The sequence below is a fragment of the Puccinia triticina genome, chromosome 3A (assembly GCF_026914185.1).
Source record: "Puccinia triticina chromosome 3A, complete sequence".
In the NCBI taxonomy this organism is placed as follows: Eukaryota; Fungi; Basidiomycota; class Pucciniomycetes; order Pucciniales; family Pucciniaceae; genus Puccinia; species Puccinia triticina.
In genome coordinates this window covers 5,228,474-5,247,106 of record NC_070560.1, presented here as the reverse complement: position 1 = coordinate 5,247,106, position 18,633 = coordinate 5,228,474, and the positions used below count along the sequence as shown (strand labels likewise).

Sequence of the window (18,633 nt, the reverse complement as noted above, 5' to 3'; positions counted from 1 at the left end):
CCAGATCTCAATTCACACACCCAAATTCTTAATTTTTGACAAAAAGATAAGTGTTTTCCCAACCCTACAGTTTATTGATTTCATGTGCACTGGTTGATTTTTTGATAGGTGTCTTAATTTAGGATTTAGAGGGGCATCTAGAGCTCTCTAAATGACGATGGGAAGTCATCCAATACAGGCGGCTTCCCGTGCAATCTGGGACCCCTGCAGATGTTGGTTTAGCCCCAAAAAGTCTAGATTCACACAGCAAAATCTAGTTTTTTTGGGTTCTAGATCACTCTGGGGAGGCCCACAGACGTCAACAGAAAGTCATCCACTACAGTTAGGGATGAGGCAATGATTGATAAATTCTTCAGCAGTGAATGAAAAGTGGGTCAAACATGATGGGGAAGTGTCTCAGGACCTCATGCAATGTTGGATGGAACCATTTCAATCTCCAAGGAGAAATTAATTCCAAACTATACTAAAATGTCAGTTACTCAATGCCCAATTATTAATCACTTACGTTGAATTTATATGTATCATTTCCCTATGTGCAAGGGCTTTCACACAGCATCAGTGTGGTTAGCTGAGGCTTTAATGGCTTTCTGACCAGTGTGTACTTTTCATAGAGCTGTGAAAAGCCTATACTGGTATCCGTCACCCCAATAGGGGGGTTCACAATTGACTTTTTGGCTCCTGGTGACCCCATAAAATCTTTCTTTCTGGTGTACATTTGTGGCATAAAATTACCGTAAACAGCGGTGGGTAGTTACGATATGCTACGATAACCGCCGTTATCTGCGTAGCGTAATGCTTGCCGTTACTGCCCTCAGGCGTTAGCGCTACTAGTAACAACTAGTTGTAACCCCGGGCCCGTATTGTGACGGGCCTGATTTTTCTGGTGCATTACTTGCGTTACTAGTAGCGTAACGCGTTAACCACTGGTTAACAAGATAAAGAGGGGCAAATGGCCCCCTCTGGATCATATGCAGTCCGATATCTGCCCCTCCGTGCAGGCAGATATCGTAACGGATGTTAAATGCCATACATCCTGGGTGTGCAATATCGTAACACACTTCTGTTACGGTTAACGGTAACGGTAACAAGAGAAAAACCGTTACGATATCAGTAAGTTACCAATAACTGTACCATAACTACCCACTGTTGCCATAAACCATTTCTGGTCATCCAAAAGGGACCATAAAAATTTAGACTTAAGTGTACACACCGGCACCCCTTCCGATGACCGGTCATCCCCTGGAATACATACCTCCATCCAATGGCCAGTCAACACGGGTCATTGGGTCAAGTACACCCTCAACTGACAGTCCCCAACACCGGTGTGAGAATGAAAGCTGGTCAGTCAGTGGAAATGTCCGCTGACCGCCTCCTTCAAGAATATTAATGTCCAGGCTGTGTGATTATCAGCAACTCGGCTCCGCACTCCTACTATCCGCTAGCCTTCAGCGCTCCTCTCTGAGCCTGATCTATAGCATAATAATCCGCAAGTGAATAAAGCTTTGCACTCCGTAAGCACAGAATCCGCAAGTACTCTTGAAAAGTAAAGATAAGGTCACAAATAATCTCCTAATAACGCTAGTACGTCTGTAATTGTAAGTACAATAATGAGTCATCCGTAAGATGATAGGATAATAGGATAAGGTAAGAAGAGAAATCCCTGAGCCCCCTTTTCCCGTCCTTCCCTCCTTGCACATCACCGTTCCCACCCAATCCCGCACGTCTGACACTTTCCTGCACTAGTCCCCCAGCTCCGCCCGCTATTCCGCATGTCACTTTCCCAGACTATGCTCCTCTCCGACGCTTTATCTCTCACCGTCCTCTGTCTAGCCCCCGCCAGTCGGTCTCTTGTCACCGCCTCCACCCTGGTTCCACCTGCTGGTGGAACCCTCTTTGGCTGTCGTGGCTCACCCGCTGACGCGCCGCTGCTACCAGTCCACGTGTGTAATCCGCTGCAGTCCAGCCCTGTCTTCATCCTCAGTGCTTATGTCACCGGAATGCACTCTGCCTGAGCCGCTCTGTGCATTCCCGCCTGCGTTATCCCCAAGTGGACATTCTACCACGCTTGCCTATAAAAATCACCACACTGGCAATCAGACACACTCATACACCCCACTTTGTCATTGGGTGGATACACATTCCACTCAATGACTTGGTTGGGTCATTGTGTGGATACCCGCTCCACTCAATGGCTGGACCCAGCACTCAATGGCTGGACCCAGTCATCAAGTGGATACACACTCCACTCAATGACCAACCCGGTCATTGAGTGGATATCAAGTGGATACCTTCTCCACTTGATGACCAACCCGGTCATTGAGTGGATAACTACTCCACTCAATGACTCGGTCTGGTCATTGTTGAGCTAACTATACTGTTGTCAAGTCTACTCTGTGTTTCCTGCTTCAATCTTCATTTATTTCACATATCACATGTTGTGACATCTCCTGCTCATCATTGTTCACTCTATATAACCTGAGCCAGCAGCACTTGGAAAGGCTTTTCTTCATCCTTTCCAAACACTCCTAACACATTGTGTCTGCTGTCTCAGGTATGTCTTTTTCTCTTGCGTCTTTCTTCATTCATTGAAATAAACTTCATCCTTTCCAAAAACTCCTCACACATTGTGTCTGCTGTCTCAGTTTATATCAACAGTCATCAAGTGGAGTGTGTATCCACTTGATGAACCGGTCCGGCCATGGAGTGGAGCAGGTATCCACTTGATGACCCGGTCCAGCCATAGTGGAGTGTGTATCCACTCAATGACCAGGTCCGGCCATTGAGTGGATCTGGATGACCCAACTGGATCATTGAGTGGAGTTGTACCCACTCAATGACCAGGTATTGGTTACCCACTCACTCGATGACCTTTGGGTCATTGGTCATTGAGTGAGTATGTATCAACTCAATGACTGGGTTGGCCATTGAGTGGGGGAGTGCATACCCACTCAATTACCGGGTAGTGGTGATTTACTTGATGACCCAAAGTCATTGAGTGGAGTCGTACCCACTCAATGACCGGGTAGTGGTGATTGACACAATGAACCAAAGTCATCAAGTGGAGTATGTATCCACCCAATGACTGGGTTGGTCATTGAGTGAGGTGCATGGGTGTGTCCTGCTTGACCCGATGATATTGATTGGTCATTGGTTGAGGTGTATGGTAAATACAGGCATACGAGATCAATGGCCAGTCTTGATGTCTCAACCCGCTCGGGTTCATGGTGTGATGGGCAAGGATGGGTGCCAGCACGTTTCTGTTGCTCTGCCAGCATAAAACCTTCCTGGGGTGAGGTTAAAATTTAATTGCGCAGCTTGCGCATCTCTCCTGGTGAGGTGATAAAATCTTTCTGGTGAAAGTCAATTGTGAACCCCCCTGATGTACTCGTGTACATGAGGGTGACATTGGAAAAGTGCAAAAAGCCCACAATGGAGACACAACCTTAACAAAGTCCCTCTTCTGCCAACATGTTTCTTGCTAAGCAAGCCTCTGACAGCCCTTGGCAGGAGGGGCTTGCCAAGAATCCAAGGTTGGCTGGGAGGAATATTCAAACCTCTATAATTCCTTGCCACAGCAACATTTTTTGGAATAAAATTGCTGAGGTCAAAGGCTAGCATATGCCTTAAGCCTATCCAACCTACATAATTTGACTCCAGAAAAAATCCTCAATAACACTGAAACGTTGGATTCTGCACTGAATGGGTCTGTGCTCACCAACTCAGTTTTCATAGTTCTTTCTATTTTTACCCATGTTGGATATCATTTGAACTGATAAAAATACTACTATTTTCTCTTGTATCTTCTTGCGGTGCAACTGGTACCCAGTTCCATTTTGACATTCTCTGGTTTCAAGTGAGTTCCAGTTGAGTTCCAGATGACTTCTGCATCAGTTCTGGATGATTTATGGATGAATTCAGGATCAGTTCCAGATCATTTGTGGATGAGTTCCAGCATGGTTCATTATTTCTTACACTATTTTCACCAAAGGTCACATCGAGCTTAACAAAGCCTCACTGTGAGAGCCCCAAAGAGGCAGCCCCGCAGGGTCTCTGTCTCACAGAGAGGCTTACCTGGAAAAATCTGTACCTGGCCTGAGAGCCCCAGGAATATCCGCCTGTATTAGGCTTTTTTCACATTTTCCTTTTTTAAAAATCAACCGTTCATATGTTGAAGTCGCCCCTCGGGACTTAAGGAGTGCTTGGCATTGCGCTTCTTTTGATTCAATTTGAGCCTTGTAGCTCCCAATATAAGGCCTGATCCTCCCAGTTGAAATTTCCAATCATGGAGGAAAAGTGGCCGTGTAGGGAGTGAGATTTACTGTACAGAACTGTACAACTCTATTAGTCATCTCAAAGGATTCTTGGAAAGTGAGCTCCTTTGAGCCAATCTCCAGCTCATGGGAGGGCAATGGTGGCAGGCCTACCACCAATTTGAAGAGGAGATGCAGGTCTTTCACCGGTTCAAGAGGCGGGCAACATGCCCTCTGGGAAGTGGGGGATTTGTGGGCACAAAGTTGGCCACCTGCAAAAAACACCAACTGCACGCGGGGCTCTCATGCCAGGAATCGTGGATTGCACGCAAGTCCCTCCCTGATGGGAGGTCGCACTTCGTGCAAGGCGCTTCGCGCCCCTGCCCCCCGGCAGGCGAGGGACTTGTGCTAAGTTCGAGGTCACATATGGCACTCTGGAGAGTGCAAAGCTCCCCCCCCCCCTGGTGATGTCACAGCTGCTGGGGTTGCACTCCAGCACCCCTGTGCACATCAAGCTTAACAAAGCCTCTCAAAGGGGCCCCCAAAGGGACTCTCTGTAGGAGAGGCTTATGTTGTAAGCTGCCCGCATGGCCTGAGCACTTTGAGAAATTGTCAAATATTTCTTCTTTTTTGGAATGAACAGCTCTTGAAACAAAAACAGCCACCTTTCATGACATTCTGAGGAGATTGACTTGTAGCCTTAATGCTTCTCAGGCATTTTTTCATATTTTTTGGGGGTGATTTGGCTTGAAATAAGCAGTTGCTTGTGATTTCTAGTCAGCCTTGTCCCAGCATTTTGCCCGGTAGAGATTGACAGCTGGCAAACCATTTGGATCATTGGTTCACGCTCTCACGGTTTGGTGACTTACACAGGGACAGATGTCATTGTTAAAATGATAGTGGAGGACTTCCCGTTGAGTCTGGGAGCCTCCCAGATCTCAATTTACACACCCAGACTCTTAATTTTTGGTAGAAGGGAAAATGTTTTCCTAACCCTACAGCTCATGACTTTCATGTGCACTGATTGTTGATTTGGTAGAGGTCTTAATTTTGGAGTTAGAGGGGCATCTAGAGCTCTCTTAATGCCAACGGGAAGTCCTCCAGTATTGGGTTTCTCAATTGTTACTCAAGTGCGAGGTATTTGTACTTTTAGCACCAGGCATATCTGAAGGGATATCCGGTCCTGAAAAGGTCAAATTGTTTGCAATGGCATTGTCTTTACAGGATGATTCTTGCGAGGGGATGGAGCCATTCAGAATTTTCAAGCGGTATGAACTATGCTCGAAGCCTTGCGCTTCTAATGGTGCCAAGGGGAGGCCTTATCCAAGAGCTACTAGGGAATATAGGGGGGTGAGATCCCCCAAGCCGACTTTGGGTGCAAGTCCCTCCCTTGGGGGGCGGGCCCGTCGGGCCCGACCCTTAACTCATCACCGTGCAAGGTCGACGAACGGCACACATTCCCAGATTTCTCTCCGGCTCCGATCGCAGACAACCTCGATCTCTTCTGCATATACGTATCAGCCACGCAGAAGTATCCGGGAAATGGCGAACAATGTCAAGTCGTCTGTCCTCAATCTCTCCGCGACCTTGGGCCAGATCGGCAAACTCGAGTTTCGTGTTCGGGACGCGATCAGCAATGTCGTATTAGCATCCAACGACGAATTCGAAGCGCATTGTATCAGGGATGCTGATGAAGCCGAACTATCGCTCTTCCAGCCGGCGTCCGAAAACACCCACCGAGACGGGGAAGAAGTCGGTTGGGCATCGGGTCCAGCTGTTGTCAGAGCACAGCCCATCATCGATAGTATTCCAGATCTCAAGAATCTTTCCAAAACTCATTCCAACCCCGGTGACACTGCAGTCACAAGAAGCTATCTGATGGCGATAAAAAAACTTTTGGACGTCTAGTGAGTTCTTTCTCGTATCGATTAAAGTCTAGGAATTATGATCATCGGATGGGCTCCTACTGATAGAAACCTCTGCTTCTCCACACCATCCAAACTAAAACCAAGCCCTCAACCGCGTCTGGCAGAGCACGTCCAAGCCCTATCCAGACAGTTGGACACCCTTCAAGGTTCCATTTCAGAAATGCAGAGTACTTTAAACGTCAGCCTGGACGGCTTGTTTGTATCAATAGGATGATCTCAACCTGATGTGTGCTTTTAGTCGATGAACAACCAATCACAAAGCAGGAAGGCTTCAACAACGAAGAAAAAACAAAAACAAATCACCAAAATGAAGAAAACGTCTGCCACTCAACTGGCCTTGGAAGAAATTGAAGACTTGATCCAGCACGAGCAGCTTGAAATTCTAGCACTTACCGACCTACGCGACGAGAAACGTGTAGAGGTAAACGAAACAATTCAATCTTGCTTTCAAGGATTGTGAAAGTCTTACAACACGCTCATAATTTTCATTTTTCTTGAAATACAGCTTCGAAAGATGTCCGAGAAGATCATGCAAGCCGAATCTAAGGCAAATGCAGTGCTATCGCCTAGGAAACTGAAAGCGAGGAAGACGCCTTCCAAGACAAAGTCTATCATGTCCGACGCCAATGATCCTTTTGTCCTGAGTCGAACTGAATCCCTTCGGCGCTCGATCCGACGGATCCAAAGCCCCCACATCCGTAATGAGCTTCCAGTGAGTTTCTTCATAAGTTATGAGTACCTTAGAGTCGCCCTGAGAATGATTTGCGCACTATCTTGAATAGTCGAGTGGCTTGAGGCCGATCATAATGGACCAAGGGGACGACAATAATATGCCCAACACGCCCACTCCAAAATCCGTTTCACACAAACTACTAGAAAGGAATCTTACTCAGTTACGATCTCGTGCCAATCTACAACCGGCCAAACACCAGCCAAGTGCTTCCCCTGTCGGACAGATTGATCCACCTGCAACAGAGCCCCCCTTGCTTTTGTCTACGCCGGTCAAACAACCCAACTCATCACCGCACCAGGCTGTAGAAACTTGGAAGCTCCCTGAATCCAGGTTAAATACGATCTATCGATTGAACACCGCCTTCTGGAAATCGGCCACCATGGCCGAGCCTCTTCTCGAGCTCTGCCAAAATCTGAAGGAGCAGCGGCAACAGGAAGGTTATGAAGTGACCTATCAAGATACGATGTAAGTTGAGGACTTTCCTCGATTGTTCATCACATGCCATGGTTTTTGTTATATATCTAACCATCATTCGCTTATTTCTTAGTTCCGCCCTTAAACGTTTGCTTGCAAATGACCCTACTTCCACATTAACACCCGCCCAATTGATTGAAGCAGTGCTATACAAAGAGCTATTAGAAAGCTTATCCTCGCCTCCAGGACCGACGCAGCAGAGCTTGGAAGTCGTGTCACACGAAGAGGACTGGTGTGTGGCCTTGGAAGCGGTCAAGGCCCACCTGGTAAAAGCCTGCGAAAGCTTTGGAGTGGATGCCAGCTTGAACCGGACCGTTGTTTATTTCTTGGTTGGCAAGGGCGTTATTCGCATCGAACGGAGAGCTTCTCCAATCGCTATCTGTATTTGTTGATCAACGCATCCTCAAACTGTTGGTCATCCTTCCAAACACCGGGGTGTATATAATTATAATTTTACCTTTGTCATCATGAATTACAGCCTGGGATCTCTGCTAACCCAGCCGTCACGCAGTGGCAAAAGGCAAAGCCAATTGCAACCTGGCCTGTATGGAATGGTGGGTCTTCAAGTTTCAATGATCACACGCCTTGAGTTTGATCATGTGATTGTAGATTTGCAGCACATACATAACATCATCTGCACCACTTATCCAAATGGCTACCATTGTCAACTAGGCTCAAACATAGTCTGAGCATGCCTTCTTGAATAATTGAAAATTGATATTCTGTGAGTGTTGATGTTCATTTGAAAGGATGGTTGGTTGTTGAAGACGGATGAAATAGGGGGGTTCACATTAGCCTGATTTTGGCTGCTGGTCACGGATGGTTTCAAATCTCATGCACACTTCCTGCATAAACTTAAAAAAAATACTGCATAAGCATTCCCTTCAGCAAGGCCTTTACAGGGGAGGTCTTGCTGAGAACTCTATTTATTTTTTAGAATATCCTTGCATAGACCTGCATGAGCAGACATCAATTTTTAGTAAGGTTTTTAGACTGATTTTGAAATCAGGCTAACGTGAACCCTCCTAATATGGCTGTTGCAGATTACCAATTTTGGAGAAAACCATGTGATATTTGGGCAAATCAAGTTCTGGGTCTGAAATCCCAAAGGATTGAGAGCTGTGAAGGTGGAAAACTACCAACCATTTGTACTCAGCAATATCCATTCACCCAATAGGCCAGGCAAATCAAGTTTTGGAAATCTGTTGATCATGTGACACTCAGGAAAATCAAGTCACTGCACTCAAGAAATCGAGGTGCTTTAGAAGGGTTCACATTTGAACTTTTTCAGCCACAAAAAAAATTAAATCAGCTTTTCACTTACAAGTTCCAGCCAATTTGGCTGTGAGTTAAGTAATTTTGGAAAGCAGCAAGCAGAGCTGTGAAAGCAAACCAGCAGCACTCAACTTCAAATGTGAACCATCCTATTGGAGGACTGGATGACTTCCTGTCAAGTCTGGGAGCCTCCCAGATCTCAATTTATGCACTCAAATTCTTAATTTTTAACAATGTTTTCCTAACCCTACAGTTCATTAATTCCATGTGCACTGGTTGAGTTTTTGATAGGTGTCTTAATTTAGGATTTAGAGGGGCATCTAGAGCTCTCTAAATGACCACAGGAAGTCATCCACTTCCGGTGCAATCTGGCAACGGTGTATCCGCTGCGCTACGCTAAAAAAAGCGGCCTTTTAGTGTAGCGCAGCGGTTGACCGCTACGTGACCAGACCAAAAAGCAATAGCACAGCGAGAACACCGCTGCGCTACGCTAAAAAAAGCGGCCTTTTAGTGTAGCGCAGCGGTTGACCGCTACGTGACCAGACCAAAAAGCAATAGCACAGCAAGAACACCGCTGCGCTACTCGCTACGCGCAGCGATTGTCCGCTACCCTCCCAGGGCCATTAGCAAAAGCACAGCAAAAGCAAAAATTTGCTACGCTACCCGCTAAATTAGCGGATAGCGGAACAGTTTTATGTTCTAAACATGTTTTTACATACATTAAACCCTTTTTCCTTTTTTTTTGGATCCCACATGGCATAGAGAAAAGCGGCGCTGACTGCTACGTGATTGCTTCTTTAGCGCGCTATTTTTTGATTTTTTTTTTGGGAAAATCAAAAAGCGCGTAGCGCAGCAACCCAAAAAATTGCTGTGCTAACCGCTTCGCTGCGCTATATGCAGCGCAGCGGATACACTGTTGAATCTGGGACCCCTGCAGATGTTGGTTTAGAACCAAAAAGTCTAGATTGGAGGACTTCCTGTCAATCTGGTAACCCCTTCCAGGCCTAGATCTGAGCCAAATCTTGCAGGGAAATCTATAAGGCTTTGGGACTCTGGGAGCCTACCAGATTGCTGCCAGATTGTGATGGGAAGTCCTCCATTTTTGCAGGGAAATCTAGCTTTCTGGGTTCTAGATCACTTCTGGAAGGCCCACAGACCTCAGCCAGAAGTGGATGACTTCCCGTCATCATTTAGAGAGCTCTAGATGCCTCTCTAAATCCTAAATTAAGACACCCATCAAAAACTCAACCAGTGCACATGAAAGCAATGAACTGTAGGGCTAGGAAAACATTTCCCTTTTTGTCAAAAATGAAGAATTTGGGTGTGTAAATTGAGATCTGGGAGGCTCCCAGACTCAACGGGAAGTCCTCCAGTCATCCATATATATATGGTGTTTAGAATTGATGTCAGTGTGCATAAAACTATAAAGTGACATCTCAGCCAAAATTTCAGTTTATGATTTTATGTGAAAAATTTAATGCAATTTTGAACACCATAATTATCAGACCTTATCAGATGCCATAAATGTCATCCTGGCTCAAAAGCATTCCAAAAATATCTTCCCGGATCAGAAACCCGCTGGTCGATAAAGTCGGATCCCGGTGTTTCCCCGACCAGGCTCATTTCCACCCCGCACCGATTCCGAGGAGCCCCGATGTTTCAGGCTCTCTGGCTCTCGTGTGCAACGGGGGATTAAATAACTCGACTCTATCGTCGGATGAATGGTGATGTCTGGCCTGCACCATCTGAGCTCGAGCTTCAACAGGATTGAGGCAACCCAGACTTCGCATGTCTTCCTCGATCTTTTCGGCACGCTGATTTTTCCTGCTTCACCCATTCATATTCGCTATGTAAGATCGGCAGTCGAGGCACTGTTCTCATACCCTTTTGATTTGCTCTTGTCAAATGTCTTAAACTCGATTCCTCCCTCTGATTGAGTCCATCCTCACAGAATCATATTGCTCGATCTAACGGCTTCAGTGGCTTTGACGTGAGTGCGAAGAACTTCAAAACAGGTAAATGAATTTGTTGGGTTTAGCTTTCCTGTACAGTCTTAAAATCAAGCGCAACTAATTGTGGAAAAACAGCTTTCAAAAAAACCAACCAAGAATTCCCAAATTATGGCAAAAACTGTTGGGTCCCATTGTCCAATAATCCGGAAGGAAGTGTGAGGATGTCGCCAAAGGATTGGTGGTTGAAAGTGGTAAAAGGTACCTTTGAAGACTCCTTGAACTCTCAAGAGAAAAAATCTCTCACAAGTAAGTCTGACTGTCTTTTTCCGTTATTTGCTTTCTCTTTGCTCCTCATTTCTGATAACCAGGTGTATGATAGAGAGGAGAGAGAACATCACTTCACACTGCATTCGTATTTCCAAAATCAAACAAAGCAGAACTTAGGGAAATCGACAAAATTTCGGAACTCATTTATGAAGATTTCCTGACGAATGAGAACGAAAAGATATACAAAACCTACGATGATACTTTGGATTTTATAAACTATTTGTTAAGAGAGAAGATTGGTTTTAGCATCCTTACCAACTCAGATCCTAAGATTCTGGATGCTCTTCCACCGAGATTGAAAGATTTACTGTCATCGAAAGATCGAAAAACATCGGAGTCAAACGCGTTCACAAGCTGGGATATCGGGTTTGCAAAACCTGATACAAGAATCTGGGACTCTGCAATTCGTCAATTGAATTTAAGCAAATCTAATGATCGTTTATTACACGTGGGCGATGACTTTCACGAGTCAGTTGATTCTTTCTTTTTCTCTTGTTTTGCTGGCTTTATATTATCCTAACTTATTACGCCTTTCTACGGTCACTTCTTCGTATCTGTCTATCCAGGGATTTCCTAGGTGCCAAATCCGCTGGTATATGTTCGATATGGTTAGATAGAAAGGATAATGATCGAAAAATTTCAAAACCCATCGAAAACAAGATTGAAAATTATGAATTCCAGGGAAATGAAAGAGTTCGCTCTCTCAATGAACTGATTGGTCAGCTTTAGCTTTTAACTGTTCACAAAATCATATTTTTAAGACTGCAATTCATAATGAGTGACTTGGCCTCGAGATCTGAGAGCCTCCCAGAAGTGATCTGGAGCCCCACAAGCTAGATTTCCCTGCGGGAATCTAGACTTTTTGGGTCTTTATCCACAACTGCAAGGGTCCCAGATGTGACAGGAAGTCATACAATGCCTTGCATCGAAAGATGCAACAAAGGCTAACTTGACACAAGCCTCCCCTGGTGGGAGGCTCGCTGTGGCTGGCCGCGAAGCGGCCCCTCCCTCAGGGAGGGACTTGTGCACAAAGTCAAAATTTTGGCTGAGAAAGAAATCAACAATGGCTGGAGGAAAAATACTTAGCATCACCCAGCCTCCCCCTCAGCTCCTGTGGACCTGCCCCAGAGCCAAATTACACTTCTCAATCTCAGCTTTCAAATGGCACTGGTCTCATCTCCCCAATCCTTATCATTTTTGCTGTACTAATGTTTTAAAAATAAAAAAACACAAAGGAATGTAAACCAAGGAATTACAACCATCATGCCTTGTGGATATTGGATTCACAAGCCTGCAGATATCTGCAGATTATCAGAAAATCCAAAATTGGATCTTCAGTGCAATGGAATATCCTCCAGGATTCCTTTGACCTCCAAAACGGATTCCTTCAATCAGTTTTGGAGTTCATGCCTCAAAAACTTGGGGGAGGGTGCCCATCAGTACTGCCAAGAAAACTGTCTATTCAGTTTTTCTTGTACATATTTTGGTGAATTTTAAATTGTGTTTTTGTGTTTTTAGGATTGAAAATCCTTCCTTTGTCTGCCAGCCTGCAGACATTATTCATAAGCCTCTCCTACGGAGAGCCCTCCGGGCGGGGTCCCCCGGACCCTCCGTTCGAGAGGCTTAGTTAAGCTAGCAACGAAGCCACCTTGATATCAAAAGAAGCCTCTGACTTGAGAAAAGAGAACCAAGCTGTTATACAACATTCTACTTTTCAAATGGTTCTTACCACTGTAAGTCAATGGACCAAAACATACGCCACGATTGTTCATATTCACCCTCATTGACAATAAGCTGAATTTAAGGCCAAAGAAGAACACTTATTTGGTGAGAGCATGGGGGGCAATGTTGAGGAAGAAACAAAAGATGAAAAAACTGCGAAGGAAACAGTTTCAAATCTTTTTGTGATAAATGGACTAAATTGGACACAGCGTGTGACTTGAACACCTAAAGATTACATTTCAGAAATACATGAAGGGTAAAATAGACTATTTCTTTCAACTTTTTTGAGTTGGCCTACCATGGACTTCTCGGACTCTGGCTTCAAATGAAGACACCATGCGTTCGCTGACGGCTTTCCAGAACAGCTCACTGATGGTAGCATGAACGGGGCTAGAGAATGCAAAAGCAAGGTGAAGAGAGATGTAGGTCGAGTTGCTTGAAGAAGTGTCGTTGGTCTGCAAGACTGACTGTGGGAACGAGATCTCTGCCGGGCTGATCATAGGTTGAGTAATGATATTGATATTTGGGTTAGGGTAACTTCACATACCTTTTGAATGTCCAAGTCGAAGTCAAATGCTTGAAAAGTTTGGAATTACTTGCGGTTGCCTGTAGCAGTAATTTGGAGAGCAAACACCGCATTGGTTAACTCTCGTGGCTTCTTGTTTTGGGTCCACGTCATCATACAAACATCCAGAAAAATCCGTACCTTAACCGTGTCCCATTTTCGGCACTCAACATGACTAATATATTTCTCGTCAAATCCTTTGAAGCCAACTGAAAGTTCTTTTTGGAGCAAATGTGTTTCGCCAGAATAGCCGCCGTCTAGCCAGGGTTTCGCTCGATTGTCTTTTGGACGCTCTGGAGATGAAGACTCGCCAATTGTTTCGACCGAATATACGTTAGATCCCGTACAGAAAGGTACAAACTGGGGATAGGCCTCCACATCTGCGATCACGCGGTAGAGCTGCTCTTTGGTGTAGCTAAATCAATCAGAAAACAATCATTAGTTTCAACTCGATCTGCGTTTGATCAAAATAGCACTTTCAGGGGAGAGCAGGTCACTTACGGAAGTCGCTTGGTTTCCTTATAAACCAGTAAGTCTCCTTTCTTAGAGAACAATCTGTCCTTGGCGCAAAAGTCCTCCACGTTGGGCAATTCGCTCTCGGTTGGTTTGGAGGGAGGAAAGGAAGGCAGACTAAAAAAAGGTCGCGAGAGGAGGATTCCACTGGATTTCTTGATCATCGCTGGCCGTGGGGTCGGGTAAAACGATTTCGGCCTTGCCCCAGAAACCAGCTGGGCTGATGATATGGTGAGACCTCTGGATGAAGAGCAGGTTCTATGATACATTTTCGTTTCCAATTTTGAAAAGATGTGCAGTTTTTCGCTACCTTCGACGGAGTTGATATAGGCTTAGGGGGGTTGTGGACTTATTCCGGACTGGCAAACAATTTCTTTCACCACCAAGCAAATATGTGAGATCACTTCCAAATAAACTGGCGACAACCATGTAGGGGCGGGTTCCGAGGATGTTTATGAGACTGAGGATGATGATTTTTTTTTTCAAGCCTCCTCTCGCTTAGATGCCCCTGGGCAGAACAGCACATGAGATGCACAAAGGTATAAGGAGATTGGGGTAACGATATTTACTTACAACAACTCAGCACCTTGGCATTGCGGGTCATGCCCACGTCATCATTGCCCCGTGGATCGACTCTGGTTCGCGATGGGGCCAGCATCAAGCGTAATTTCTCGATTGTCAGAAAAGAGGCCTGACCTTGACGATCCTGTCGGCGGTATTCCAAACCCATACGTACAACACAACTTGCCAATTTTGACATCTTTCTGTGTTGCCTTTACACCCTGCACCGGCTCAGACCGGCTCAATCCAAGTAGTCCGGTTGCTGCATACATAGATCTGACACCTCGGAAGTGTTATGGCCTGGTGTATACCTCTCCGGGGGAGAGTTGATGCCCGCTACGATTGTGTAGTCGGGTGGTACCTTTTCTTCCTTCCCTGGGGTTTTTACAGGAAGTAGGAAAGCGTGAGTCAGCCAATCAGCAGCAATCAGCTGATTCAAGTCACACATGGGGCAACTATTTATGTATTTACATATCTAATGGCTCGGTAGCCTTCTGTAACCCCCTGCAGAGCCAGAACTGCAGCCTGTGATGCATATTTTTGCGGGGAAATCTAATCCTAGAGGCTGTAGATCTGACCCTCTAGCCCCCTACAGAGCCAAAGGGAAGTCTTTCAAATCCAATGATGTATGTAGCACAAGGCCCATGCCTGTGAAGAGGCTCGGTGGTGTTATGATCTGGTGGTACATGAAGGCAGAGCAGTTGGCACCGGTTGCCCATTATGATGTTCAACTTGGCCCAATGACAATGACCTCCCCCGGAGTTTTAGGTGGAATAAAGCAACCGGATCCGGCTCGGCTTCCGTTGCTCAATGATTGAAGTAAGCGGTAACCGCACGCTGGGTCCAATAGCAACTGCTTGCACCGCCTAAGAATTAAGCCAATGAAAACCCTATAGGAGAACATGCATGAATCAACCATCTCCGGAGGCCCCAAATCGGCGGAATGAGCGCAAGTGTTGTCATTCCATTCTCATTCATTTGCTCTCGTCGATTTTTCAATGCATAAAAACTTTGCGCACTAGAAGACGTTCCAATCACCAGTCCAGCTTTGCGTAAACATAAACTCTTACCAACTTTCATTTGGATCGGATCTATAAGACTTCCGTACTCAAAAACCAACCACGGTTCCTTCAACCTACCCCAACTCATTGATATTAAAATCCTGAAGGTAATATCGAGCTAACTTCCAAGTCAATGCATACTCCCCAGCTTTGCTGACATGACTCTTACGCAAATTTTCGATAATTGCATAGGACATGCATCTTCCTATTTTGAGGCCGGGAGGTATTCCGATTCTATTGTTTTTAGTGTTCACCTGCGCTACCGTCGTCGTCCGTACAGCGACCACCAAGTCAGCTCCGCCCAGTGGGACAAAAAAGGTTGATCCTGGCAAGAAGACCTGCTCGGAGGCCATAGTAAGAATTATTGGAAAAGGCGGGATTTCCGGGGATGGAAGGTTCCTCAAGGAAGCAAAGAGTGTTCACGTCACCATTAGCGTCAACGGCTTAGCAGCAAAACAAGAATTCACATTTCACAGTGAGCACTTCACTGATGATGATTGTGATTTTCAAAATCACTTACCAATTTTGTCTTATTTTCCAATAAGTTCATGAAGGTCCCGCTGGGAATAACAATGATTGCTCTACAACTCTGGGGCATTACGATACAAGTAAACCACCTAGACAGCTCTGTGCCGGAAAAAATCCAAAGGATTGCCAACTTGGAGTAAGTCAAAGTCCTCAAGAGACAAAGTTGAAATTTTGTAATTGGTTGCTGATTTGGAAATCTAATTGAAATTGTAGGATTTGGCAGGGAAATCAAAACCCTTGAGTGATAGGAGAACTGGGGCTGCTTCAATAAGCTATCGTGACCCAGTCCTAGATACTTCAGACCTTCCGGGAAGAAGTGTTGTTGTTCATGCTCCAAATTCACTTGAAAAAATTGCCTGCGGTGAGAAGCCTTTCAGCATTCTGCCAATTAGCATGAGGTTCTGATCTTTTTTGTTTCCAGGTACCATTACTTGCAAGCGAAAATAGTATTGATGCATTTTATATGATTCTCAAAATTTTCATTGCCCTTAAATCAGGAAGCTTGAGCCTTTTTCTTTCCTTTTTTCTTTTAGGATTTTCCATAACCAACCTAATTGATAAATCATCATGTTGTAGCACTATGATCTTGTAACTCGCCCTCCTCACTGTAATTTTCATTTTTATTTCTTTGTTTTTCAAATTACAAGTTTTCAACTAGTTTGTACTATCTTTCAATTGAGGCCCTGTTTGTTGGTGTCATCATGAAGTGCCATAAAATCTAGGCAAAAATAAAATGTTTTTCAGTAAACCTTCTCACATTTCATACACCCAATTCTCACACAGCAAACAAGGCCTTAATATCTTCACTGTATTTTGATTAGATCCTCTCCCCTGTTTTAGTGATTTTGCCTCAATTACCATATACATAAATTGGGTAAGTACCTTTGTAGCAGGAGGAGGGACACCCTCCCACAGGGACTCTCCAAATGAGGGACCTCTGTATTCTTTTCCTGCCTGGGAATAAGAAATTTTGGATTTTTTTTGTCTGTTGTAGCACCTCTGTCTGTGATCATCTGATTAAAACAAAGTTAATCAACATGAAGAGCACCTGATGAAATGCCTAGGATTTATTTCCCATGAGCTGGGGCCCAAAAGTACCGGTAGGGTGGGTGTGTGGCCTTGGTTTCTTGTGGGAAATTCCCTGCCAATTCTCTTTACACAAACTGTGTGGTTTGCTTGGGAAGACCCGGGAGCTACATATTCTGATAGTTGGCTTCAGCCTAGTTGCTGAAGGTCTGCTGCAGCCACAGCACCTCTGCCAGAAACTCTGTGTCCTTAATGCACAGTCACTGTGCACATTGCACAGTGACTGCACATGATCTAATTATGGGGAGTTACAATTTCAGTTACACAGGAGTATGCTGCATGTCAACTGCTTGCAGTTTCTAGATTTTTTCTTGTAGTGAGGGGTGATTTATTCTGCGGGGTGAGGGTCACAATTGCCAATGGGGAACAAACATCTTGAAACAGCTCTGTGACCAGAAACAAGGAATCTGTGGAATCCACATTGCAAAAATTGAAATGTGTGGTTTCCACAAACACACAAAGGTGTACCCATGGACTACACCAGGAGTCCATGTCCTACCATTGAATCCACTCCAGTTTTCCCATGGGAAGGATGAGGAATTTACATCTCTGTTTCCAACAGGGTGCCCAAAATTACTGGGGCACGGTGAATTTCATGTTGGTTCACTAATATGGTGCAACCCTTTGGGTCCACACAGCCGCGTGGTAAAGTTTTAGTACCCCTGCCGTGTATATTGAAGTAATAGAGTTCAGGGGCAGCTTTGCCGCCTACATATTCACCTTACCCCACCATAATTTTCCCCACCTCTAAAGTATTCTATTTCAGATCACAAAATACAAACTTTTTACCAACATACAGATATTTTGGCAACATACCCCTTAATTTTGGTCCTCTGAAACTTGTACTACTCACAAATTCCCTACAACACGTACAAAAGATAAGCCAACATACAATTGGCCATGGTAGCACAATCCTTCTGCCCAATGGCTCAGCATTCTGCCCTATAGCTTCTCCCAGGCCAGAATGCATTTGAGCTTTGATTACCACCTGATTTTGTATGAACCAGTTCAACTTCAGCCTTGAGATCTTGACGCAGGCATACATATCAACAATCAACTCTTGAAAAAGAGTCTTGCCGCAGAGGATTGTGGAGAAAACACCTGGTCTTGAAAATAAAAGGTGCACCATCCACTTGAGTTGACTGACACTTCACGTTTGACCTATAGCTTTTGTGAGTAAGCAATACAATCCTGTGAGTCTAATGATATGAACTAACCATTAGGAAAACATATTGCATGAGTGGGTTCCCACTGTTGCAATTCATAAGGGAAAAATAGCGGATACCAGAATAGAAAGTAGGCTGAATGCAGGTCCAAGGTATACTGCAACCTGCCCCCAAATTGATGTAGCACAATTTGACGCGGTGCTTTTGGGACTCCTTCTCCTTCAATTACAAGCCTGACTTCCACAACTGTTTGTGCATTATACCTTCTTGGATCAAGATTGCTATTCTGAACAGTTGTCATAACCATTGAGATTGTCTTTCCACTCTTGACAATATTGCCAACCATCCTGTACAATTTTGTGTAAGGGTTGTGAGCATAAATGAAAGATTGCAGTTTTAAGATGGTTTTAGCATCCACATGATCCCTTGTGGCTTCATTAGCACAGACTCCCAAAGCACATTCTCTACAATGCTCCACTTCCTCCAGAACTT

General features: G+C 44.9%; 4 protein-coding genes across 4 annotated transcripts; 3 read left to right on the top strand and 1 right to left on the bottom strand.

Moving 5' to 3' along the window:
- Window positions 1-5,792: 5,792 nt before the first annotated feature.
- Window positions 5,793-7,777, top strand: PtA15_3A566 (uncharacterized protein; the record flags this gene model as incomplete). The annotated part of the gene is made up of 6 exons (XM_053167546.1): window positions 5,793-6,157; window positions 6,263-6,356; window positions 6,417-6,599; window positions 6,684-6,890; window positions 6,961-7,376; window positions 7,459-7,777. The coding sequence occupies 6 exons, from the start codon at window positions 5,793-5,795 to the stop codon at window positions 7,775-7,777; spliced, it is 1,584 nt and encodes a 527-aa protein (XP_053018752.1).
- Window positions 7,778-10,381: 2,604 nt separating this feature from the next.
- Window positions 10,382-11,668, top strand: PtA15_3A565 (uncharacterized protein; the record flags this gene model as incomplete). The annotated part of the gene is made up of 5 exons (XM_053167545.1): window positions 10,382-10,510; window positions 10,612-10,675; window positions 10,748-10,918; window positions 11,047-11,407; window positions 11,506-11,668. The coding sequence occupies 5 exons, from the start codon at window positions 10,382-10,384 to the stop codon at window positions 11,666-11,668; spliced, it is 888 nt and encodes a 295-aa protein (XP_053018751.1).
- Window positions 11,669-12,936: 1,268 nt separating this feature from the next.
- Window positions 12,937-14,008, bottom strand: PtA15_3A564 (uncharacterized protein; the record flags this gene model as incomplete). The annotated part of the gene is made up of 4 exons (XM_053167544.1): window positions 12,937-13,051; window positions 13,209-13,267; window positions 13,368-13,641; window positions 13,728-14,008. 4 exons carry the CDS (start codon window positions 14,006-14,008, stop codon window positions 12,937-12,939), a joined length of 729 nt encoding a protein of 242 aa, XP_053018750.1.
- Window positions 14,009-15,556: 1,548 nt separating this feature from the next.
- Window positions 15,557-16,336, top strand: PtA15_3A563 (uncharacterized protein; the record flags this gene model as incomplete). Its single annotated transcript, XM_053167543.1, has 4 exons — window positions 15,557-15,836; window positions 15,907-16,025; window positions 16,103-16,250; window positions 16,311-16,336. 4 exons carry the CDS (start codon window positions 15,557-15,559, stop codon window positions 16,334-16,336), a joined length of 573 nt encoding a protein of 190 aa, XP_053018749.1.
- Between the last annotated feature and the right edge of the window lie 2,297 nt (window positions 16,337-18,633).